The 26,640-nt window shown below is 34.9% G+C and overlaps 1 protein-coding gene across 3 annotated transcripts in view; it reads right to left on the bottom strand.

Moving 5' to 3' along the window:
• The window catches only part of GRM5 (glutamate metabotropic receptor 5), a 513,285-nt gene that overhangs the window by 332,025 nt on the left and 154,620 nt on the right, over positions 1-26,640 (bottom strand). For all 3 annotated transcript variants that reach the window (XM_039253697.1, XM_039253698.1, XM_039253700.1), the window contains exon 2: positions 6,988-7,237. In XM_039253697.1, the coding sequence (XP_039109628.1) occupies positions 6,988-7,237 (250 nt within the window). The remainder of the gene's footprint in view (positions 1-6,987; positions 7,238-26,640) is intronic.

The raw sequence follows: 26,640 nt of genomic DNA, 5'->3' as shown, positions 1-26,640 counted from the left end.
AGTACGATTGGTGCCTGGGAGGCATGACATTGCTTTTGTTGAATTTGAGAATGACGGACAGGCTGGAGCCGCCAGGGATGCTTTACAGGGATTTAAGATCACACCTTCCCATGCCATGAAGATCACCTATGCCAAGAAATAACATACGGGATAGTGGTCTTTCAAGGACTTGGTGTTATTTATAGTGTTTGTTTTGATAACATTTGGTCATCCCATTTTAATAGTTGGGAGTGAGGGGGAGTGAAAGTGAAATTTTCGTGAACAATTTAAAAAAATAGCTGGTCTTTGTTTAGCCTTAGTGAACTATGAAATATGAAGGCCTTAATTTTGTACAATAAACTATGATTTGTACTCAACTAAAAAAAAAAAAAAAAAAAAAAAAAAAGAAAAAGGCTGGCATTACCCAAAATGCCACAAAGTCAAAATTAAATAACAAGAGGGAAGATATTTGCTATACATGTCAATCAACTACTTTCCTTAACTTATAATATATAGAAGTACTTTATAAGTACTTTTCTGTAAATCAGTAAGGAAAAATAAATAGAAAAAATCGACTAACGTCTGAAGAAAATATAAATATATCACTTGTTCACATATGAAAAAAATAGAATCTCATAATTAAAGGACTACAAATTAAAACATTATGATGCCAGTTTTCACCTATAAAATTAGCAACTACCAAATAATTTATTAATACATTCTGCTGATGCAGACATAAAAATATAAGTGCTTTTCACTGTATAGCTTTGTTCACTGTTAAAATTATTTTGTCATGATCATAAATTACATTTTTGGAAAACAAAAAAACTACTATTTTAAAAAACCTATCTCTTGATCCCAGTTTTCCTCAAGCAATAGTTTTATCATTCTCTATTTCTTTTTAGTTTAACCTAACAAAACAGTGGCTTATATGACAAGGGTTCATTTTCCCAGCTCCTACTTAACATTTAGCTACCTCATTCTCAATCCACTTTGATTTCCCCCATTTGTCCATCTCTTGCTAAATAACTTCTACCTCAGATCACTTCTACCATTACTTCTACCTCAATAAATCTAAAGGCCCATTCAGTATTATTTTCACTTGATCTAGAATTATTTGACAAGGGCAGGATGACACAACATGTTCTGGGGTTTCCTGTTCCATCTCTGGATTTGAGTTCTCCCTATGGCTTTTTTTATAGTTCATTCTTTTTCCAATCATTACATTTTGAGATTTCTTTGAAGGCTAAGTTCTCAGACTTTATCCACTAGAATTTTACCTACTCATGCATTCTGTTCATAAATCTAAATTACTCAGATGATTCACTCATTTTTATTTACAGCCTATATATCTCTTTTGAGCTCACACTGACATATTCTTCAGTTTTCATGGCTATATTTATATTTGAAATGCACTTCAGGTCAGTTTGTCCAAATATGAACTCATGATCTGCTCTGTACTTCACACCTGATTCTTGTCCAACTCTCTTCATCTCTGTAACGTTATCATCACTAATCTCAAAGAATCTTAAGAGTCACTCTTGACATCTTCCCCATCCTCCTCTACAATACCCAATGTACCCAACAGCTCCTATTGATTTTTTTCAGTGTATTGAGTTGTACGTCATATTTAAAAAGTGTACATATTCAATGTATGCATTTTGATGAGTTGGGACATATGCATATATACTGATAACATTATAACAAAAACATAATAAGCACATTTTAATTAATAAGTCACTCTTGATCTGCTGCTTAGTCCTTGAAGGTATCATTTTTATTAGGGATACTGTTTCCTCTGTATCTATCCTATCTCTTCTAATCCATAATCTATACCCAAGTTATCTTTGGTAATATCACATCTATTGTATTCTTACCCCCACAAAAAGACTTCTCCAATAATGGGATACATGTCAAAATATTATAAGGCTGAAAATATTACCTCCTAGGCTCCTTTCCAAATGTTTTCACCCATGCTGCCCTTACCCTCTGTGCTCAATGTCATGGTCTAGAGAGTTTTGCATATGGCCTGAGGCAGATTCATTGAAACAACTGCTTGTGTACAGACTGAACATGGCACAATTAGTCTGGTCTTTCCAACTCAAATGTAGAGAAGTAGAAAACAACTCTAGGCAAAGTAGAGCATAGATTGGCTAGCTTTATCTGCACTATACATTTATCACAAAAAGCTCAATAATTTCCCAGGCATTTTATTAAGTTTATCTAATTTTCAAAGGATAACCTAAAACAACAAAAGCAAAAAAGAAAGCAAAATTAAGTGGAGCTCATCATAAGTGTAGAAACACTGGTGTTGCTAAGACTTCTCTCTTTGTGATAAGAAGAATGGCCACTAGGATAAAAAACCGGTATGATCTTTTCTGGTCCTTTAATCTCTTTGAGTCTCAATTTCTTCCCCTACAAAAATGGGGTCATTATTACCAAACTCAAACGCACCTAAAATTTAATATATTCAGTATTGCTCAGACCATTAAACTAATCAAGTTAATCTCTTTCTCTTCATCTACCCCCACTTTAGTCTCCTCTCACCGTTTCCTCCTTTCTTCCCTACTCTCTTTCCCTCTCTCCTTGTCTCCTGACATGTAACAGGAACTTAATGAAAATAAGTTTTGTTTTGTTTTATCTCATCACAATTAAATGATACTGATGGCCCAGTGGAGGACAAGTATACTCATTTTAAAAGTGGCTTTAATTTAGAATGAACACTCATGATATGTAAAGATAAAGACTACTACTCCTGAAGAATGCCTACTATAATAGTTTCAGTAGAACAATTGTTTGTAATTCTAGCCAATACGATATTTATTAGAAAAAGCTCTTATCCTTTTCATTTTGAAAAATATTGATGTAGAGTGACCTCCTATAAGAAATACTGGTTAAAATTCCTGAATACCTTTGAAATTTAAGTGCATTTCTTCTTGTAGCTTGGTAACAATCAACATAGTAAAGGATGGAGATTCTCAATACAAATAGGTAAAGAGTGTTAATTATAGATAAGATAAAAACCGATTTGGAAGTAGTTAATTTGCTAAAAGTTGGTCCTTGTTTCCAAATTTTGATTTAAGTTTATAACTTGTAAATAATATACCTCAAAAGATATTTTCCCAGGTCAAAAACTAAAACACTGTATCCACTCTAGAAATGTACCTTTAGAAATGTCATTACTGCTCAGGTTATTGATCCCATTCTGCTGTCAGGGCCAAAATGTTTAGCAAGACTGTTTCAGGGACCTGGACAGGACATTTTTATTGGCAATGAGACAATGGATTACCCTGAGTTCAAATGAGAAGACTCAGTGGCCAGGTCTATATCACTCTAACACCTTTCTGATGTGCAGCATAGATGGTGAGATATGTTGACAGATGAAGTCTCAGCAGCAGCAGAGTTATTTTACTAGTCCTGCCATGCATTTTAGTTGAATGACCTATTAAACATGGCTGTCCCAAGGCAACCAGACAGATTTATAACTAAATGGGACCCTGTAGGAAGCTGTGAATATAGATTCCTTTCTCATAGCCTTGACTTCTAATTTCTAACAACCACCCAACCAGGTCTGAGTTGGGTAGGGGAAGAGCATACAGGGACAATGGGAGAATACAGGCAAACAAAATAATCTCAAATTACTGAGTGTATCTTAGGGAATATAATCAATGATACTGTAATAGCATTGTATAGTGACAGATGGTACATACATTTGTGGTGAGTATAGTATAATGTATAGAGATGTTGAATCAATAAATTGTATACCTGAAACCATATAACACTGTGTGTCAACTATAGGAGTTACAGGGTGAACTGAATTTTTAGGGGAGGGAGTATTAAAATAAAAATGCTAACTTAAATTTAAATTATCCAAGATAGTTTCTTTATATATCCAGAATCTATGAAGAGCTTGGGAGTTTGCTATCAGACAGCTTCTCCACTGTTTCTGTTTTACAGGCTAGTAGAGAAAAGCACTGGATTATGGGCCACAGCAATTGGGCTCTTGTGTGACCTTGACCATGTAATCCAAACTTTTTGGGTATCAGTTTTCTCACTTGGAAAATGAGAGTGAGTAAATGAACTACGTATTCTCGTAACTATTAAATTTTGCCTTTCTGTTCACTACCCTTGACCTCCACTCATAAATAGGAATATTTTAAATTTACTGAAAAGTAGTAGAACACAGTGCTAAATTCTCAGTCACTAAATTACACAGACATACATTTAATATTGTTTTCAACACATACATCTATATGGCCTTCTCCACATCACCATTACTCAATATAAATTGAGTTTTAGAATCCTTGTCTATAAAATGGAGATGATAATAGTATTCAACATGAAGTTGTTTTTAGAATTATTTATTTTTTTCATAGCACTTGCTACCTTCTGTCTAATTAATCACCTACAAGGTAGTGAGTATTATCTGCTTCATTCACTGACATATCCCAAGCATCTTAACATATAATAACCAGTCAATATCTATCAAATGAATAAATGAAACAATGCATGTATAGACGTTAGAGTAGTAATTGGCACAAAACAGTTAATAAATTATCCCAAAAATGGTTTTGATAAATGATTTTATTAATACCTAGAGTGCCATTTCATGATGAAGAAGTAAAAAAGGAAGAAGTAGGAATGTTTCAAAGGGAAGATGAAGGAGACTGACCATCATACTATTACCAAATATCTGAAAGACTATTGCATATTACTTTCAAAGAAAATAATATGAGTCAAGAGGTAGAAACCACAGGAACCTATTTTTTAATAGGTTCTGAAGTTAAGAATGGCTTTTCTAGCATAACTCCTCTATGAGGAAATGAACCGGTGCTCAAGTACATGTTGAATTATTATTAGCCAATTAATGAATGGATTAAAAAATCTAATAAAGGTTATGCATCTCTTATTCTATGAATTAAGTGATATGGATAGAACTTCAAATAAACAGCAGATTCAAAATAAATTTCAAAATATATAAAATAGGGGCACCTGGTTGGCTCAGTCAGTAGAGTGTGCAGCTGTTGATCTTGGGGTTGTAAGTTTGAGCCTCACATTTGGTGTAGACATTACTTAAGAATAACATATAGAGAGATATATAACATTTCTCTTTCTCTCGATAGATAGATAGATAAAATATAGAAATTTGGCCTTTTGGTGCTGTTGGCAATAAAAATATAGATGGAATATGGCAAATATAGTGAATACCTACCTATTTTCTTTGTATACCTGTGATCAAAAAACCACTTACTTGTTGACAAATTGTATAGCTAAAAAACAAATACTGTTGATTTGTCTTATTAGTGTTGGCAAAGTAGCATATAGGAGCTACTGAATCTCTTATACCCTATCAGAAAAGCAGGATGGCTTAAAGCTAGCTTCTTTATTTCCTATTCTTTTTACCCCAGTGGTAACAGTACACTTTAGAATTTAACTGGCAGTGAGAGTGTTCCTGGGTTGTATGAAACTAACTGGTGCATCGCCCTTGCCAAATAGGGATGATTTTAGATGAAATGTATGGCATCAGTGAAAAAGGAATCTCACTCAATATGATTTTTATGAAGGATAGTTGGCCTCATACTAAAATAGTCCCATCAATGTACTGCCATCAGGTCAGACAGAAAAGCATTAGGTACATAAAGTGGCTGTCATAAAATATAGCCAAGCAGGAGCCAAGTCTGATCACAGAAGGTCAGTTAAGCATTTAGAAAATAAAGGAAGCATGTTTTCTTTAACGAGCCATCAAAAGTTAATAACGAGTTATTAGCTTTCTATTTTGGACAGAAATACTGAGAAAGATGCAATGGTTCTGAAGATTTTCTCTATTTCTTCTAGTTGGCTGCCTACTAAGACAAGATATGCAATAACAAAACTTTTTCAAGTTATAGAATGGTGAACTGCATTCACAAGTTGAAACTATGGGGTCATTTTACAAACTGTGATGGCTAATATCATGTGACAATTTACTGGGTCATAGGATCCCCAGATATTTAGCTAAATATTATTCTGGATGTGTCTATGAGGGTGTTTCCAGATGAGATTAACATTTGTATCAATACACTAAGTGAACTCCCTAAAGTGGGTGGGCCTCATTCAAGCTATTGAAGACTTGAGTAGAATAAAAAAGACTGAAAAAGAGAGAACTCGTCCTGCATGACTGCTTGAATTGATTGGGACATTGGTCTTTTCTGGCCTTCAGAATTAAACCCAAACATTGGCTCTTCTTGGGTCCCAAGCCTGTCAGCTTTCAGACCAGAACTATACCATTGGTTCTAGTTCTCTCTCTCTCTCTCTCTCTCTCTCTCTCTCTCTACACACACACACACACACACACACACACACACACACACACCATTTCTGTTTCTCTAAGAAAACTCTAACATACTGATTCAATAGCATTAGCGGGGAATGAGCTGAGTTGTGCCAATTGAGTGAATTATCCAGATAAAGTCAATCCCTGTAGAAGTTAATATTTTAGAAACTGTCTGGTAACAGTGTAGATGATCAGGCACTGTAATAACACTTTTGTAATGTAAAATAATGAATCAATTTCCAATGATTTTAAAAATTAGTCCTGAAATAATTCCTTACTTTCAAACTCAAAATTCTATGATTTTGTATTATAAAAACAAGTTTATATAGCTACTTTCAAAATCAATTTCAAAAGCAACAGCAAAAAAGTCTGAAAATATTTATTTCCTGAGGGAATGATGAAATTATCCAAGTCTCTAAGAACCTATCTCATTTCCTTACAGTCATTTTTTTTTTAAGACTTAAGTAATCATTATCTTCCTGTGTTGATTTTTGTCATCATCATTAATCAGCACATGGCACATCTACTTATTTTCTATGATTATCTCCAGGCTCTGCTATTTTATGATATTAAGTTCTACTTCTACTACACAGATTAAGTTTCCAAAGCATCTGTCCTTATGCACCAAAAGATACGCTTTGATGGTACCAAATTCCTAGTATTAACTTCATGTGAATTTCCTCATTGCCACTCACCTGCCCAGAAGCAAAAATTCTCCTGCTAGACCCAGGCGCCTCATGGCCATCAGCAGACCTCTCACAGTCATGCCCTCACAGAAGCAGGCCACCACCCGGGCTTTGGGCAAGTGACTCGTGAGCTTCTTCAGCAGCTTGTCAAAACTCTGTTCCCCTGCGTTGCTGTAGATTTTGTAAGAGTGAGCGATGCAAATTCCTTCCTTGGCTGACATATCTTTGAAAGCCTCCATTCCACTTTCTCCATAGTTGCCTGTGTGAAAAGAGATAAGTAGAGATGTAGTGAATGAGAGTGCTGGATACACTGAGTCCAATTAGAGTACAAAGTGCTGGGAGCATGAAGGTCATTTGGTAGTGTTGAACTTGGAGCCTGAACACCTAAATAAGATTTTGCTCTTTCACTGACTTGTTTATTTTAGGCAATTTACAATGAAACTACATTATATGCATTGAACTTTAAACTTTTTTCTTTCCGCTGAGAGAATAGTATAAAAAGGACAAGCAAAAGAAATTCAGTTCCCCCTTGACTTAAAAAGTTCATATTCTAGTGTGAGATGATGGAAGACTTTTATCTGCTGTATATTTATTCTCTCTCACTTTCTTTTGCTTCTCATTGTATGACCATCTCATCCCGCCAGATTAGAATCCTATATTTAAAGACATAACACATATACTAAATATAGTATAGATATTGTAGGGTATTATATGTTGTGGAGTATTATATTTTATAGAACATTATACATATTATATTCTATTAGCAATCATAAGAATTTGTGGCTTTATCCCAACCAAAAATGCCATATCACTGAGATTTTAGTCTTAAAGTTTCATTCTATACAACCACAAGGAAGTCAGTGATTTGGGGGAATTATTCCATAGTCCCCGTTTCAGGGGCCAAGGACTGATGGTGGTCCTTTAAATCAATGGAAAGTAGTGATCAATACTGACAGCCAACTGTATGCCAGGAAGTGTACCAAGACCTTTATATATGTGATCTCATTTAACTCCCATGATAATATACTGAGGTATGCATTATGACCTTCATCCTGCAGATAAGAAAACAGATGAGATGGTTAGGTTTACACTTACTCAGAGTTAACATGCCCAGTAGGTGGAAGGCTGCCCTGAATTCTCAGATCTAAGAGTGCAGATTCTGTTCCTTCCATTCATCCATGGCTTACTTTTGGAAGACTCAGAAGCCCAATTATATCTACATTTCTTTTCCTGATATAAAGGTCATGATACTTCAATTTTAGATATTTTTAGAGTATTTTAAGGCTTTATAAATCATATCAGACTCATTTTCTGAGTTTCCAAAAGATTAGGTAGGTAAGGGGGAAGGATTTTAAGAACACAGGAGCCTATTACAAGACAACCAAGCTGTGGGGCACATAAGGATGTAACTGGCCTAACAATTGACTAGACCTAGGATTGGAATTTCACCACGAGGAGATCTCAAATGAATAAGGAAGTACAAGGCATTCAATTGCATTGGTTTCACTATATGAGTATAGTAGAGATAACATAAATAAGTATACCTGTATAACATTTTGATTTTTGAAGTTTGTTCATACAGATTATATAGCTCACTGCTCCTTACACCAATTCTGTGATAGAGGTACTAATATCACTCGTAACTGATAAAATTGAAATTCACACTTAGCAAGTAGCTGACAGAGTCTTGGTTTAAATGTATATCTTCTCATTCCTGACCCTGTGTGTGTTCCCTTACAGCAAGGTATTTTGCTGCAAATGAGATCCTCAGACATTGAGGTGGTTATTTTGTAGTTTTAGCTTCATGAACAAACTGTAAAGGGCAAAGCAGAGCAGGACAGCTTAAGTCCCAACCAACAATACTAATGGGAAAGCTACATCTTTCCTTTTTCTCCAGAAATAAAATAACAAGAAACCTCCAGTATAATGGCAAGTGGGCAATGTAGCTGTTTTGCAATTAACAAAGTTTAAAGGACCCTCTCTGAAAATTGTGCCCAACAGCCTTAATTACTAGTTTTACCATTAATCTGAGTAATCTATTATTCTCTGGTATATTTTTAGCCACCTCTATTTTTCAACTGACTATCTTGCAGTTAATACTATCATTAATGCTGGGGTATTTGCATAAATAATTTGAAATTAGGTACTCAGTGATTGTGTTGACAATAATAAAAATTCTCAATATATTCACAGTTAAACAAGAAAAGAATACCATACAAACTCGTAATCTTCAGTGCTTCTCCCAACAACTTTAACACTGTTTTTGTTTATACAATAAATCAGATCGAAGTAGCTTGTAATAGGTAGAGAAACTTGTTATTAGATATCTGAGTTCTAATTCAGCTTATTCTCTCTAAATATAGCTTTTTCATCTGAAAATCAGAGGTAACACTGCCTAGTATATGGGTATTTTGTATATTATATATGTTAAACATTATATCTAGTTTAAACATTATAAGAAATGTTTTAATTATTATATTTTATAATTATATATAATTGTTATTGTGCAATATTGTATATAACAAGTACTAAACATTATAATTACAATATATATTATAAAAATATGTTAAATATATAACATATCTAATAGGTAGCCTGAACCCAATTCATGGCACCTATTGGGATTATAGAATGTTCTATGTACAGTTAAATTGCTCTCTCCTGGAGCATCTAAAACAAATAATGGAGCAAATGGCATAAATACTGAACATTGGATTAAAGAACGAACTTAAATTAGTTGGGGAAATATGATTATCTCAGAGCAAAATTCAAGCAGTACTCTTTAAAATTAAAATAGGAAACAGTTTCAATACATATGTGACATGACAATTCTGCAGAATATTTTGATATAATAAAAGAAAGCCATGGTAATTTGGAAATTAAAAATGGGAGTATGTATCCTATGTATTCCAATAAAATTTGGAGGCCTGAAATGAGATTTTCTGTAATTGATATAAAGACTGTATTCTGTAACTACATATTTAAAGATAAAAGAGTGGAGCACCTGGGTGGCTCAGTTAATTAAGTGTCAATCTCCTAATCTTGGCTCTGTCATGATCTCACAGTTCATGGGATAGAGCCCTGTGTTGGGCTCTGCTCTGACAGCATGAAGCCTGTTTGGGATTCTCTCTCTCTCTCTTTCTCTCTCTCTCTCTCCGCCCCTCCCCAGCTTATACAGTCAGATACTCTTCTTCTTCCTCTCTGAAAATAAATATTTGAAACATAATAAGTAAAAATAAAGGAGAGACTACTAAAAAGTTCAGAAGTTTATTACAGGAAGTGAAATAGATTCCAAGCAATGCATTGAATAAGAAAGAGCTAAGGAAATAAAGATTTATTTTTCTAACAGGGAAATAAAAGTGATAAAGGAAGGTATGATGTACACTATGAAAGTGGCTTGTGGCTTCATTTTAAGCACTGGTAAAAGCAGGAAGGAATCTGTCAGACACTCTTTTAAATAGCAGAGGGCTTGGTGATTCAGAATTATGAGAAAAAAATCATAGCTTTATTGGACTCTTGGCTTACAGTATTTACAGTTGCAATAATGCAAATGTCTATTACTGATCTGCAACTCTATGAATACACATATAAACAAAGTAAAAAACTCATTATGCAACAGAAATAAATCTTATCAATCTTTACAAAAAAAATTAAAGAACAAGATGATAGGTTGAGAGGTGGAAACAGTGTTAGCTGGGGTGTTGAAATCCTTCACACACAAATGGAAGTCAAGCTATACAGAAATGAAAGAGAAATGACTAAGGCAATTATTTGACCCTAAAAAATAAGAGACGAATCTAGTAACATAATTATATTAAGGGAGAATACATGAATTAAGAGATGTTTATTGTCCATAAATTAAAAGTAGGCATTAAAAAAAGCATATATTCCTACTCAGAAATATGAAGGTAAAAAAAAACAACAGAAAAAGAGCCCTAAAATGCACTTTTTACCCTTCTGTACTATTAGATTTTGAAAATATAAAGTACAAGTTTAAATTAAAAAATTAATAACATAATTTAAAGTTATTGAAATTGAAAAGTAGATATGGACAGTTTTAAATAGTTGCTTTCACTGGTACTATATCATGTCAGCCGGAAGTATCCTACAGAGTGCACTTTGAAAACAAGACTGGCTAAAGAGTAAGTTTAAATTTTTCTTCTAACCAAAGAGAAATTATTTATTTGCGCTTTATGTTTAAATGCACTGAACAATCCTTTAGTATATAAAGTACAATCAAAGATAACTGCTGTTTCAGATGGTACCAGTCAGTACCAGTAACCACTGTGTTACTGAGGCTTAAACACACTTTCATAGTAAGGTAATAAAATATGGCAATATAGATAGGATATACCTAGAAAAGGAGAGAGTATTCTGGCACACTAGACATTCAAGATATGGTTCAAGTTTATAAATTGCGTGTGTGTTGGGGGAAACAGCCACAAGAATCAAAATTAAATTAATAGAATTATACTAAAAAGACTCAAACACTTTTCTTTGACATTTGTTTTTTTTTTTTTTTCCCATCGTACTCCTACTTCTCCTACCATAATCATGTCATCACTATTCCTTCCATAGAAGCTTAAACGGTAACATAACCTCTTACCATCTTCTATCTTCCATTTATTCAAAACCTTACCAAACATTACATTTAGGGATCTTATTTCTTACTATGCTCTTCCGTATGTCCCCTGGATGCCCAGTGCATTCCCACTCAATTACTTTTATTCATGATGCTCTTTCCACCTGGAATACCCCTTCCTCATGTCTCCATGTTGAAATCTTACCCATTCCTTCTGGTCCATCTCAACTGTCCTCACTGTATACTTATTTAGGGTATAGACCATATCTCCTTAACACTGAGCAGCATATACTTGTGGAACTAAGCTGATCTACTCAACTATGCTTTTCAAGGACCTTCCTACAGGGAATAGTGTAACCTAATTATTCATTTAATAAGTATTAATGAATTAATTAAGAATAGATATAACACTAGGCACATGGTAGACTCTAGATATTTAGACATTTTGGCCTATTGATCTACTTTATAATACTGAAGAGAATAATTTTTGTTACCTGTTAATTGTTAGAGAAGTTTACAATTGTGGTTCCTTTACCTTTATGACCTGGCTGATCACACTAATGATTATTTTGATATTGAGAATTTTATTAAAAATACATTCCAAGATATTAACATTTATCCTTAGGAAAATACAACCCACTTCATATACCATGTTTTATCATGGTATATCTATAGAGACTTCCTTGACTTAGATGATAAGTTATGGTTTTAATTAGGTATTATATTGTATTAGACTCAATTCAAAATATATATTTGGTATTCTATGTTATGTGCATATATTTATATGTTACATGCTGCTTATATTTACTGATATGTTTGGATATATTATGTATCCTGCTTTCAAAAACTCTAAACCCCCTGAGGGCAGTAAATTCATTTAAACATATTACCACCTAATAGGTACTCAGGCTCTTAAACAGAAAAAGCAGTACAGAAAGATAGGTAAAGAGTAAAATTTTAGAAAAGTAAATTTATTTGTTCAAATATGATCATCAGGCAGATGATAAAATATGTAAAAACTACTTTTTAAAAAAGTATTCACCTTAGGAAATTATAACTCACTTTAAAAAATATTGAACTTGATGTTCCACATTAAAACTTTTTTTCCCTTTTAGTTGGCCCAAATTATCATTTGTCAAAAAGGAAATAAAGATTCTCAATATATGATTTAAAACTGTATTCCAATTGGCTTTTACCACTAATATCCTGTTGCTATTACAATTTTTTTTTTTTATTGACAACTACTAGTGAAGGAAAACACTACCATATCTCATAGGAGTTACTACCTGGCATGATACCATCCCTGAGAATATGTGTGAATGGGATCAATAAATCAGTGTCCAATCACCACTTCCTGCTCTATCATGGGGCCATAAATGTTCATCATGGGATCTTAGCCAAAGCTGCCCTTGTTGACTGGGCTGTGTCTTAGTTAAGCTAGTGGTTAACTAAAACAACTAGAAAGGAGAAAAGCCAGAGACACAAACACCTCTTTTCACTGTGTTAATATCTCTTTTATAAAGATGTTCCTCTTTTTAAAAAAAAAATCTTCTCCCACATTATAGGCATCTGTGCAAGAAGTATAGCAATTTCAAACTCTATTTGCACTCATTTATATTTGTCTCCTGCTACTAGACAATAAAGTTCTTCAAAGTAGGCATTTATATCCTCACAACAAAAACAATGTATGTATTTTTGTTCAATGAAAAGAAAGAAGGAATATCAGAAAGAAAGAAATTAGGAATTTTCCTAAATAGGTCCATAGAACTGAGATTTAGATGTTTGGGATGCTGGAGATATTATTAATGGCAAGATTTTAAAGCTAAAGGATTAGAATACATAAAACATTATTATCATCTATCATGCACCTTCATCATGACTCCATGAATTACTATAAATTGCTTTGCTATGAAAACTTTTACTAACAAACAGATTTACAAGTTTGGGCCAATTATTTCAAATTCTACCTTGGAGTCTTTCTATGACATGACCCAGATAGCACAGTATTCAGTGTGAGATAGGACATTATTATATCTCATTCAGAATGTTTTGTTATTGAAAGGACTAGGATCTTATTTAGCAAAATCACTTTAGGCATTACTCAAGGCATGGATTACATAAGCAACATTTGAGCAATATTCCAATAGTGAATTCAGCAGAAAAAACTTAGAATTTGAACTATATGTAGTTCAAATATAATATATATATATTATTTATTGGGAATACTAACCAGGGCTACTGAATACGGTTGGAAAAAATATGTACCAAGCAGTAGCAGAACAATATACTAACTTGGTGAATTTTTCTACTGGCTACCAGAAAAAGGCTATAAAAAGGAATTTGATGTTAAAATCAAATGAAATCAAATAATGAAAGAAGAATACATGAGAATGATAACTGTCACATATGTCAAGTACAACTATGAATCCCATCTTTAGTTCTGTACTATGGGTTGCTGAGCCTTAGAGTCAAAAGTTGTGAGATATATGTCCTCCTATAGCTCTAATCCATATACTTGTGTTGAAACAATTGAGATAGACTAAACTGAAAGGGAACCAAATTTAGGAAAAAAGAGATCAAGTGTTAGAATTTATTTTTAAATATCTTTGAAATAGCTAGGTATGAATGCCAAACAGAAAAATGAGTAAGGACATTCTAGCTCAGAGAAAAGAAATCTAAATTGGAACTATTGAGACCATTAGAATATGGACAGCAATAGTAAGAGATGAAATTGTAGGATGTGATTATATCCAAAAGAATTCAAATATTTATGCATTAATTGAGAAGGAAAATGTGACATAGACAATGAAGAAGAAGAAACCAAGACAATGTATTGTCATGGAAACTATCATGACAAAATGCTTTTAATTTCTTTTGTATATATTAGTATGTGAATAGTAAAGTAAGATGGGAGAAGGTTGTATGTGAATGGGAGTAAAAGAATGAAGACAATGTATTTATGGACAACATTTTGAGACACCTGGCAGTGAAGAGAACCAAAGCAAAAGTGATTGGCAGAGAATGTGGCAATCAAAGGAAAAATTTTGTTTGTTTATTTTTAGAAGGGGTAGCTCGGGGTGAAGAGCTTAGCCTAGGGTAGAGTAAGCGCTCAATATATGATAATTTTTTTACCACTGCCACCACCATCATCATCATCATTATCAATCTAGAGCCCTTGGAATTAATTGGCAAAAGGTTAATAATATTATTATTGGTCACTTCAAATACTACTACTAATAATAATTTATCAATCACTGCTTAAACCAACCAGTTAGATGAAGTAGTTATTATTTCTCACAAATTTATAAATAAAGCATTTATGGTAAAGAATTTGCAAAATAACTGATAGCTTCATCTGTCAAACGTAAAAGCCTATGCTGTCTTCCTACAACATATTATAGCCTTAAAGCACTGAGTGAGAACTGCTCATTTAGTTCTGTGGTTCTTCCAAAAGGATTTACTCACCACTAAATGTTTCATCTGAAATCAATGCTTGACACTGTCGAACAGAATTAATCTCTGCCAACATACATTATTTAACAAGCTTTTTGACTAATTACTAAAAATATGATAGACATATATGGTTTAGCACTAAATGATCTGATCCATATCACTGCTGAGAATTGGTGTTTAAATATCAAAGCCTTCCTACAAAATACACAGCTTTTCTATAGAGAAAGGCCGGTAAAATAAGAGGAGGCTTTTGGAAACAGACTTGCCATATCATCTGTTATTTGTTACTTAACAAAATCTTTGCTGGTAAGGGAAAAGAACTTCAGAGGGACAGAAGGAAGAGGAAAAAACTTGTTTTGTTATTAAAAATTCTGCAGTGTTTTATTTCCTTGTTATTATAGCTTAAATTGAGATTTGCAAAATGAAAAATATCACTTTTTTAATCTTCTTAAAGATAATGGAGTTGTCGATTCATTTCTTTTTCCGACTATTCTTCCTAGATGAAAATAAAAAAAGTTGAGACAGAAACTATGACCCAGATTCCGGCTCTAACCCTCCAGAATTTAACTTCCTTCTTTTTTGTAAGCTGTCAACTTCACAGCTAAAGCCTGCGGTGCATGTCTCATTAAGAGCGATTCCATTTCCACAGAAAGGACAAACCTCTATATAGAACCGTGTGTCAATGGGTCGGGTGGGTTGGTGAGTTATTCATTTTGCCTGTTTTAGCTTGCAAGTCACCTATGATCCTGGATTCTAACTGGATCTAATGACAACCCGGAAATTCCCTCATCTCAGCTGAAGGCTGAAAATCTCTGCAGCAGAGCCAAAGCTGTTCAAGCTTGACAGATTTTGCTGAAAAGAAGTAACTTCTCTGACAGCAGCTCCCTGGCCTGCCACTACCTTCTCCAGTTTATATCTGTCCTGTCTGGCTTCTGTGGTTGCTAGATTCTGTCTGAGAGGACTGTAACTCCCACAATACCTAGAGCAGTGACTCAGTTTGGAAATATCTGTCTGGACCATCATTTACTGCAGGACTGAGAAATGAGCAGAAAGAATTGGAATGTAGTGCAATAGCCAAATTAAGCTTCTTTCAGGAGTGGGCCAACCATGCTGTGTTCTATGATAATGGTCTTGGTGACGGTTTTCTGTAGTTCAGATCTATGCTGTCCGATTATGTAGCCATTGGCCACATATGGCTATAGAGCATTTGGCATACGGATAATTCAAATTAGGATATTCTGCCACGATAAAACAAAATAGATTTCAAGGACTGTATGACAAAAGAAAGTAAAAATCCCCATTAATACTTTATGATATTACATGTTGAAATGATAAAATTTTCAATGTATTGGGTTAAATAAAGTATATTTTTAAAATTAATATCACTTGTTTCTTTTTTTGAGACTAATAAGTTAAACATTCAGAGCAGATTGACATCCTGTATTTTTAAGGGTAGAATTTAAAACTCCTAGAACACTTTATGATACCCGGGATTTTTTTATCATCTAGTGTCTAATCTTTTTCTCTAGCCTCATTGCCTGCATTTTCTTTATGCATATAGCACATGTTTCAGCCATACCAAAGAATATTCTGATCACCAAATACACCATTCTTTTTACACATCTCTAGATTTCACACAAACTCTTTTTTCCTGAGATATCTTCTGTGTAGCTAATTCTGGCTCATACCCCAAGACTCAGCAGAGTGACAGAACTCCCTAACTCTCCAGTTCTAAATAGATACCCTCTACTGTACTCTCACTGACCACTTCTACTTCAACATCAGAGGATTTTTCATGTTTTATTGTAATTATTTGACTTTCTAAGAGACCATGAACTAATCACCAAAAGGGGTTATATATTAATTACCCTTTTTTCTTTAGACCATAGGCAGCCAAATTTTTCTTCAATAAATGTATTTTATAAAATTAGTATTAACTTTTCTCCCAGGTTCACTGACATAATTGACATATAACATATAACATAAACTTAAGGGGCAAATGTGATGAGTTAACATACATATACACTATGAAATTATTACTATAATAAAATTAGTTAACATATCCATCACTTTACATAGTTGCTTTTTTTTTTGAGAATATTGAAGATCTACTCTCTTGGCAACTTTAACTGTTAACTACAGTCGCTATGCTGTATATTAGATCTTCAGAATTTATTCATCTTATACCAGCAAGTTTGTACCCTTTGACAAATATCTCTGTTTCTTCCGCCCCCTGGCCCCTGCAACCACCAATTTACCCTTTGATTTTCTGAGGGTAGAAATTTAGATTTCACGCGTAAGTCAGATCATACAGTATTTGTGTTTCTCTGCTTAGTTCCCTTAGCATAATGCCCTCAGGGATCATTGATTTCTCATTTAAAAATTATTATTGAGCATCTATTATAAATAGCTGTGCAAAGCAGCTCCGCTATTGAAGTTGCTCTGCATTTGCTATAGTCCAAAGAGGCTGAGCTGGACTAAGATCAAGTCTATGGTGAAGGGCTGAACAACTTAGGAACCTGTACCTTGAATAGCTTAAGAGGACAGTGTTTGAAACTTGTAATTCAACTTACCACCTGCATGGTCTTTGAGAAACCACATAACTTTTTTTGTGAATTTTTCTCTGTATCTATAAAATGATATGCACTCTTTTAAGCTTTAGACTTGCATCCTATGTGGTTTTGTTATATTGTAATAATTATAAAGAGGATTGTAACCATTTTCTCCATTCCTTTTACATGTGATTGCTCCAAATTCTATTTTTCATGTCTCAAAATATGTATTCTGAGCCTTATGGATAATTCCTAAATTGTTTGCTTTAATTTAAACGTTTCAAGAGTCAGAGCTTCTACTTAGTGCAGAGTTATTGGAAAGGTGTTTCATAAAATGTCTCTGGTAATATTTGAAAAATAGTCTTCATTAAAGTGGGAAATTTTGCTATTTATTTAACTATAATGAATTCAATCATCTGTTCTACCTATACTTTTAGACATATCAAGTATTAGTTGGTATTTTTAGAGATCTCATTCTTCATAAGATCTGCTTAGTGTGATAAAGTCTTTTACTTTTTTTTTTTTGTCTGCTTAATGTTCTCATGTCAAGTTGTTAAAACATTCCAACAATTCAATAAATTCCCCACCAGATGAAAGACATTCATTTTTATATGTGTCAAACCAAAGGAGAACTAAACTCTATAAATATATTTCTAAAAGAACTAAAATTGCTGATAAAAAATGAAAATAAAATTGCTTATTGATAATAACTAGAAAACTATGGGGGGAAATGTACATTTCCTTGTAAATAAGGTGTGTGTGTGTGTGTGTGTGTGTGTGTGTGTGTGTGTGTACCAAAAATTCCCTAGGTGTGTCTGAGAGTCTGTTCTAAGGCAAAGGAAAAGATCCTGGTCTACGACCATAAAATCTGTGATTTTAGATCTCATTCAAACAGAAGCCCAATTAGGAAGTTGACTCTAGGTTTTATACACTTATAAGTGCCAGTAAAAATCTTCCTTAATATGGGGAAAAGGGAGGAGTAGGTGGAGGAAGACTAACTCAGCTTACTAGCTTCTTAATCTTGGGTAGTTTCCATGGATCCCAGATTCAGTATCTTCAAAATAGGTCCCATTCCACTCAATATCCAAGCATTTGCTGAAATGAATTTTAAAAAAGTACATACAGCTGAGGGGTGTGAGGTGTTATATCTGTCAATATAATATCAATTTTAACATGTAGAGGACTGATATAAGAATGTCCATATATATGTATGTGTGTATATGATATTTATATAGCTATATGATATACACACATATGTATGTTCCTATGCATACATAGGTATGTATATACTATAACAGAAGTACAAAGTACTGAGTCAGATGTAGGCAGAAGAGATTAAAGAAAGAAGAGATTGCTTCTAATTGGACACATCAGGTGACTTATAAATGACATCCTTTTGCTCTTTCTGTTTTCTCCTTCACTTATGTCTAAATAATTTCTTTATTATTTTAATTTTGCTTATTTTTTATTTGAGTGTAGTTCGCAAACAACGCTACATTAGTTTCAGGTATACAACAGAAAGATTCAACTTCTCCATACATTATACTATGGTCACCACATTTGACATAGTAAACAACTTAATTAGACCCCATTTCAAAGACCTAGTTTTGTCACATGAAGTAGATGTTATCAAACTTTTCTTCATCTGCCCCACACGATTATGGGAAACCATAATGTAGGACTGAGGGAAAAAAAGAATGAGACAGGGAAGGAAAGGAAGCCAATACAAGAGTGGATTACTGAGGCTACTGGATTGCTCATTTTGTTAGACAATCTTTCAAGAGCCATATAAGGCCATGTTGAGGAGGAAGGTAGAAGAATATGTCCACAGTCTTTCATTTGCCAACAGTTAAAGATTACTTCCTCAGGGCATTATTTTTCCTGCTTTGCTCCCTAATCACGAGCTGGCTCCAAGCAGTTTGCCTTAGTACAGCAAGGGAGCTCTTAAGTAGAATGTAAGAGGGATGTGGAGAAGACAAGGCACTACTAATCTGTACCCATGTGAAATTATTCCAAGTCCATGAGAAGTTGGTTATTGTATTCTTGGCTGGGAATGGAACTAAGAACAAAGGCCTGGAAACAGAGGAAAGCAAAAAGATTTGAAACAGTATCTTAAGTGATATCTGATATTGGGGAGGTAAAATGTTGGGGTTATTTTTTAAATGGTTTTTTAATTATTTTGGGAAAGATAGAGAGAACACAAGCAATAAAGGGACAGAGAGAGAGAGATAGAGAGAATCTCAAACAGGCTCTGTTCTATTGTGGGGCTTGATCTCACAACTCGGGAGATCATGACCTGAGCTGAAACCAAGATTTGACACTCAACAGATGCACCCAGGTGCCCCAAACAGTGGGGTTATTTAAATTATTTGCAAGTGCTTCTGGTTTTTTTAGCTTTCAACAAGGTGTTTGCTGGTCTCCCATGATATGAGGGATGTTTGGTGGTAAATGTTTAACAACTACCTCCCTGAAGGGACATGCATGCCTGTTTGTGTGTGTGTGTGTTACAAATATTATTGATTATAAAATTCATGTATGTAGCACACACTTTAAAAATAATAGAATACACAATGTTCTTTATTATAAATTCCATATAGCCAGTTAACTTTCACAAAATGCTTTCAGTGAATTTTGCCAAAATCTTATATCCATAGACAGTGTATGTTCACAATTGACCAGTGTATTTTTATATGAATATTAACTGAAAATTTTATATAGGTTAATGTGTTTGATAAGTGAAGCCAAATAACTGTACTCAGAATTCTGCTTACCAACCAATACTACAAATAACTTCTCTGCTGAATCACAAAATAGTTTCAAATGTTAGAGGAATTTTTTTATATATTGTACAATCACAATGTTATGGTTACAGACTTGACAAACTTAAGTTTAATCTGAATTGTTACGCTTTTCTCCATCCTTTAAAGTCCAGACAATAAAAACCAAGCCCTGATTTTTAGTGTGTCAATTTCTATGGTGTAAATATTCCCACCATGACCAATTTCAAACTACTAGTGTGAGGTCGGTAAACATGGAGTTGGAAAGGAATGCACAGTAACACACCAATATAGTATATTGACCGTATAACTACTGTCACTGTATATAGCTTGAGTATAGAAAACTGTAAAATGTGGTCAAATAATTAGTAATAGTCTGTTTTTATTAGAATTTATTGATAATTTACTTTTTGAAATTTAGTTATAAATTATATATTTTAATTTTTAATAATGGCTAAGCTTAACAATAGGCTACTAAAAATTTAACATTTCTCTTGTGCATTCTTCTATGAGCTGTTGCCAGCACAGAAAGGATACACCAATAAAATCTTTTAAGATTCTGCTAGCCAATAGTCTCTGTGTTCTTTATAGTTACCCTAGGACTTTGAGAGGGCCACTGCGGTTACAGTGGCCATAATTCAGATCCCCTTTGTAAAGATCCAGTACTGTAGAGGAGTAAGTTTAATATAGAAAAAGGAGTATTATAACACTTTTGATTGGGTTCAGTAAAAAGCCTGTTCATGAAGTAGAATTAAGTTGGGTCTTACAGAAGGAATGGATTTGGTCCATTGGGAGATAACATTCCAGAGGGAGCTAAAAGAACACACACATGTTGAGGTGGATAAGTGTGTGATAAATATCCAGTCTTCCCACCTCAGAGATGACAAAAAGGAAGGGCCAGATCCAGGCCAGGATCACAGTGCGGAGGCCCTAACCTGACAGATAAAGAGGCACAAAGGAGGGGGTTTGAGAGAGCAGATGACATTATCCGAATTGCACTTAAGAAAGAATACCCCAGTGGGGCACCTGGATGGCTCAGTTGGTTAAGCATCTGACTCTTGGTTTCAGCTCAGGTCATGATCTCATGGTTTTGAGTTCGAGTCTCACATTGGGCTGACAGTGCAGAGCCTGCTTGGGATTCTCAGTCTCCCTCTCTCTGCCCTTCCCCTACTAGTGGTGTCTCTATCTCTCCCAAAATAAATAAATTAAGTGAAAAAAAAACAAAAACAAAAAAAAAACAAGGGGCATCTGGGTGGCTCAGTCAGTTAAGCGTCCAACTTTGGCTTAGATCATGATCTCACGGTTCGTGGGTTCGAGCCCCACATTGGTCTCTGTGCTGACAGCTAGCTCAGAGCCTGGAGCCTGCTTCAGATTCTGTGTCTCCCTCTCTCTGACCCTCCTCTGTTCACGCTGTGTGTGTGTGTCTCGCTCTCTCTCAGAAATAAATAAAACATTAAAAATATTAAAAAACAAACAAACAAATAAGAAAGAATACCCTAGTAATGAGACAATAGAGTGGAGTGGTGGTCTAGAGAGAAACAATAGAGTATTGTAATTACAAAGTTTAGAAGTAATAAGGATGGTGATAATGGAAACAAAAGCATAATGGTGTGTAGGGCCTACTTTGTAATCTAATTCAGAGGGAGTTCATGTGGAATATAAAGTGAATGATGGTCTTTGGGATTATGCTATGTGGTCTTTAAAAAACTGACAAATGATTACTTCATGTGACATTAGAGAGAAAGCAGGAAGCCTACTTAGGAGGTTAACACAGTTTTCCAAGTGAGAAATGGGGGTAACTTAAAACTAATGACAGTGGACATTATATCCATGGGCTGAATTATGTGTTCCTCAAATTTATATGTGGAAATATTAGTACTCCAGTATCTTGGAATATTACTCTATTTGGAGACAAAAACTTTGAATAATTAAGGTAAAATGAGGTCAAATGGGTAGTCCCAAATCTGACATGATTTATGTCCTTACAAAAAGAAGATTAGGGCACAAACATGCAAAAAGGGAAGATGAAGTGAGAACACAGGAAGAAGACAGCTACCCACAAGCCCAGGCCCTAAGGAGGAAACAACCCACTCGAAACACTGATCTTGGGCTTCCAGCATCCGGAACTGTAAGGAAACAAATTTCTATTGTTTAAGCCACCTACTTTATGGTCCTTTGTTAGGCTGCCTAAGCAAATGAATATAGCCCTCTGCAGCCATCCTTAGCTAGGATAAAAAGTAATATATTTTGTGATCAGAGGAATCATGATATTTGGAAAAGATATTGGTGTCTATAATACGTAGAGTTTGATTCTTACATCAGCAATTTCTGAAATGCATGAGTCTGGGCAAATTATTTAAATGTTTCTGAGCTTCAATTTTTAGTGTTTTATTTATTTCTGAGAGAGAGACAGCATGCGAAGGGGAGGGTCAGAGAGGGAGACACAGAATCTGAAACAGGCTCTGAGCTAGCTGTCAGCACAGAGCCTGACAAGCGCCCCGAACCCACAAACCATGAGATCATGACCTGAGCCGAAGTCAGACGCTTAACAGACTGAAACACTCAGGCGCCCCTGAGCTTCAATTTTTAAAATCACATCATATATAATACAATAGCCACCAGCCCAAACTCTGGCACAAAACAAGTATGACAAAGGTTAGTTGTTAGTTCTCTCCTAGTTTTTTCTTCCTAACAGGCAGTCACATAACAGGACTTAAGAGAACAACTCTAAGTTAGACTAAGTTTAAAATGTCATTTGAATTAATCAAACCTTGGTTCAAATTCTGGCTCTATCATTTGATGGCTTTTGGGCAAGTTACTTAATCTCTCTAAACCTTTGTTTCCTAATTGATAAAATTCTCATAAAGTAATTATCAGGATTAAATGTGATTTTACATGTGAAATGCTTACAAGATAAATAGTGTTTAATACATAAAAATGAGTCAACAAGTATTACTATTACTAATCACATGCTATTTGTAAGTTATTTTTCTTAGACACAGGTATTTGCCATCACTGTCTATAGCCAACTTTTCTCAATAGGAATTCTTCCTACATGGTTTGCTTCTATTCTCAATGCATCAGCTAACACCCATGGCTCCTAATTTATATCTCCAGTTAGATACCTGGCAAATGTTAATTCAACTACTGCCAAGAATTCTGCTGAGAAATTTAAGACCAAAGTTGTTCATTAGATATGGTGGTGCATTGAATGTTCAGTAGTGTTGCTACAAAGTAACATTTTAGTGTTTCTTAGGAACAGGATTTCTATCCCTGTTGCCGATGTAGGCACCTTCCATAGCAAATTAGAACAGAAATAACCTCTGTCATCAGGGAACTTAATAGCTAAGGCATCTTGATTGGATTCACCCAGTGTTTTAATAAAATCACTCACGGTCCAATTCTCTTGTCCTCATTCTGTTGCTGATGAAATCCCAGGATAGTACCAAAGTGTTGGCTTTTTTCACTCTGTTGCACTAATGTCTGCTCTTTTCCCCATACTCTAATCCTTTAATCATACCTTTGGGATACTAGTGTGTAGTAAACCATTTGGGATTATCTAACACATAAGAATAGCAAGTTATTCTCTGAAGCACATGGAAGCTGCCAATGTGGCTTATTTCCTCCCTGTCCCTCAAGATATCTTTGATTCCTCCAAAGGCTCCATGGGGGCACTCCGGGCTGAGAGAAATCCTTGAAATGGAACTCCTGTTTATTTCCAACTTTGCATTTCAAAAAAAAATCAGGAGACTATAGATGTTGGCGAGGATGTGGAGAAATGGGCACCCTTCTACACTCTTCGTGGGAATGTAAACTGGCGCAGCCCCTCTGGAAAACAGTATGGAGGTTCCTCAAAAAATTAACAATAGAACTCCCCTATGAGCCAGGAGTAGCAAGGCTAGGACTTTACCCAAGGGATACAGGAGTGCTGATGCATAGGGGCACATGTACCCCAATGTTCATAGCAGCACTCTCAACAATAGCCAAAACATGGAAAGAGTGTCCATCAAGTGATGAATGGATCAAGAAGATGTGGTTTATCTATACAATAGACTACTACATGGCAATGAGAAAGAATGAAATCTGGCCATGTGTAGCAACATGGATGGAACTTGAGGTGTTATGCTGAGCGAAATAAGTCAGGCAGAGAAGGGCAGATACCATACGTTTGCATGCATAGGTGGATTAGGAGGAACTTAACGGAGGACTGTGGGGGAGAAGAAGGGGAACAACAGTGGGGGAGAGGGAGAGAGGCAAACCATGAGAGACTCTTGAATGCTGAGAACAAACTGAGGGCTGATGAGGGTGGGGGAGAGGGGAAGTGGGGTGATGGGCATGGAGGAGGGCACTTGTTGGGATGAGTACTGGGTGTTAAATGGAAACCAACTTGACAATAAACTATTTAAGGGGAAAAAAGGAAGTTAGATTTGGAAACCATTTTAGGATTCAAGACTATGTTGGGTCATGAACTCATGGAACAAAAGGCCAGCTATGAACAAAGTGAATGACCATGGTCATGCTTTAACAGGAACCCATTATTATTCATACAAACAAGATATCTTGAAAACATTTTCCTGGCAACAGACTCCTCTGCCTGTTTATTTGAGATAGGTGTTTAATCTGCTTTATACTTGCAGTTCTTCAGCCCCTTGACCTCAGTGATTTGCCTAAAGGGGTGAGATGTTACCTAAATGGATCACCAGGTCTTCTGTTTGGATTTCTCAAACTCAATTTCAAAGCTAATATAGGATATCTCCTTCCTGTCTGCAAAATCTCTTCATTCTCTGCAAAAATGTGAGCCAAGAGTAGTCTGCATGGTTATGGATTCATGAAGAAATAAAAAAAAAAAAAAAAAAAAAAATAGGACAACGGCCAGCATGAATAAAAGAGGAATTAAGAGATGGATAGTGCATCTATCAGAATTAGACCCCTGGTTGTACTTGTTAGTTTCTCATACTGTATCCACAGCTTTCACAATTACATATATAAATGAATCCCATTTTCTGCTTAAGCTAGCTTGGTTTCAATTTCTTTCACTTACAATTAGTATATTAACTGTTGTTCAAATCAAAACAAGAAATGAATATAAGATGGAGGAAGGAATAATTTCATAGAGGTTTTAGAACCTTAGTTAGGCCATAAAGGAACGTTGAAAAAGAAATACTTGGGGAGGAGTTAAGATGGCAGAGAAGTAGGGGGACCCTGGAGTTTCCCTCAAACACAGCTGTATTGAGGTCAGGTCAATATAGCACCCAGGAACACCCAGGAAGTTGATCTGTGGAATGGCAGAAGGACCTCCACAGTTGGAGGTAGTCAGCCTGGCAGGCTTACTTTAGCAAACAAATAAAAGCACACATAGCTAAAGTTCCAAACACTCCCTGCTGCAATCAAAGAGGAGCTCTGCAGACGACTGACCAGTGGGAAAGAGAAGCCAAAATGCAAGAGCAGAGTGTACACAGCATACACCAAAAATACTTCCTGAAGCACTAGGCTCGGGACAGTGTATGACCCATTTTTAAGATAGCAGTACTGTCAGGCAGGAAACATAACAAGCATTTAAAACACGCAAAAGATAGAAATTTACCTGAAATGACAAGACAGAAGAATTCTCTCCAAACAAAAGGTCAAGAAGAAATCATAGCCAGGGACTTGCTAAAACACAGATATAAGCAATATATCTGAACAAGAATTTAGAACAACAGTATAAAATAGCTGAGTTTGAAAAAAGCAAAGAAGGCACCAGAGAAACTCTTACTGCAGAGATCAAAGACCTAAAAACTAATCAGGTTGAAATAAAAAAAAAATGCTATAACTGAGATGCAATACTGACTGGGTATAGTCACAATGAGGATTAGAGAAGCAGAGGAGAGAGTAGGGGATATAGAAGATACACTAAACTGGATGATCTTAACAGATATATTCAGAACATTTCATCTTAAAGCAACAGAATACACATTCTTCTCGAGTGCACATGGAACATTCTCCAGAATAGATCACATACTGGTCACAAATCAGCCCTCAACAAGTACAAAAAGATCAAAATCATACCATGCATATTTTCAGATGCTATGAAACTTGAAAGAAACTACAAGAAAAAATTTTGAAAGACCATAAATACTAGGAGATTAAAAAAAATCCTACCAAAGAATGAATGGGTTAACCAAGAAATTAAGGAGGAAATTAAAAAGTACATGAAAGCCAATGAAAATGAAAACACGACACCCCAAAGCTTCTGGGAAGCAGCAATTGCAGTCATAAGAACCAGCAGAAGAAAGGAAATGCTAAAGATTAGAGCAGA

This window comes from Hyaena hyaena, unplaced genomic scaffold (assembly GCF_003009895.1).
Source record: "Hyaena hyaena isolate Hyena2069 unplaced genomic scaffold, ASM300989v1 scaffold_462, whole genome shotgun sequence".
NCBI lineage: Eukaryota > Metazoa > Chordata > Mammalia > Carnivora > Hyaenidae > Hyaena > Hyaena hyaena.
Note: the sequence above shows the minus strand (reverse complement) of the source record. Positions and strands in the feature narration are given on the sequence as shown.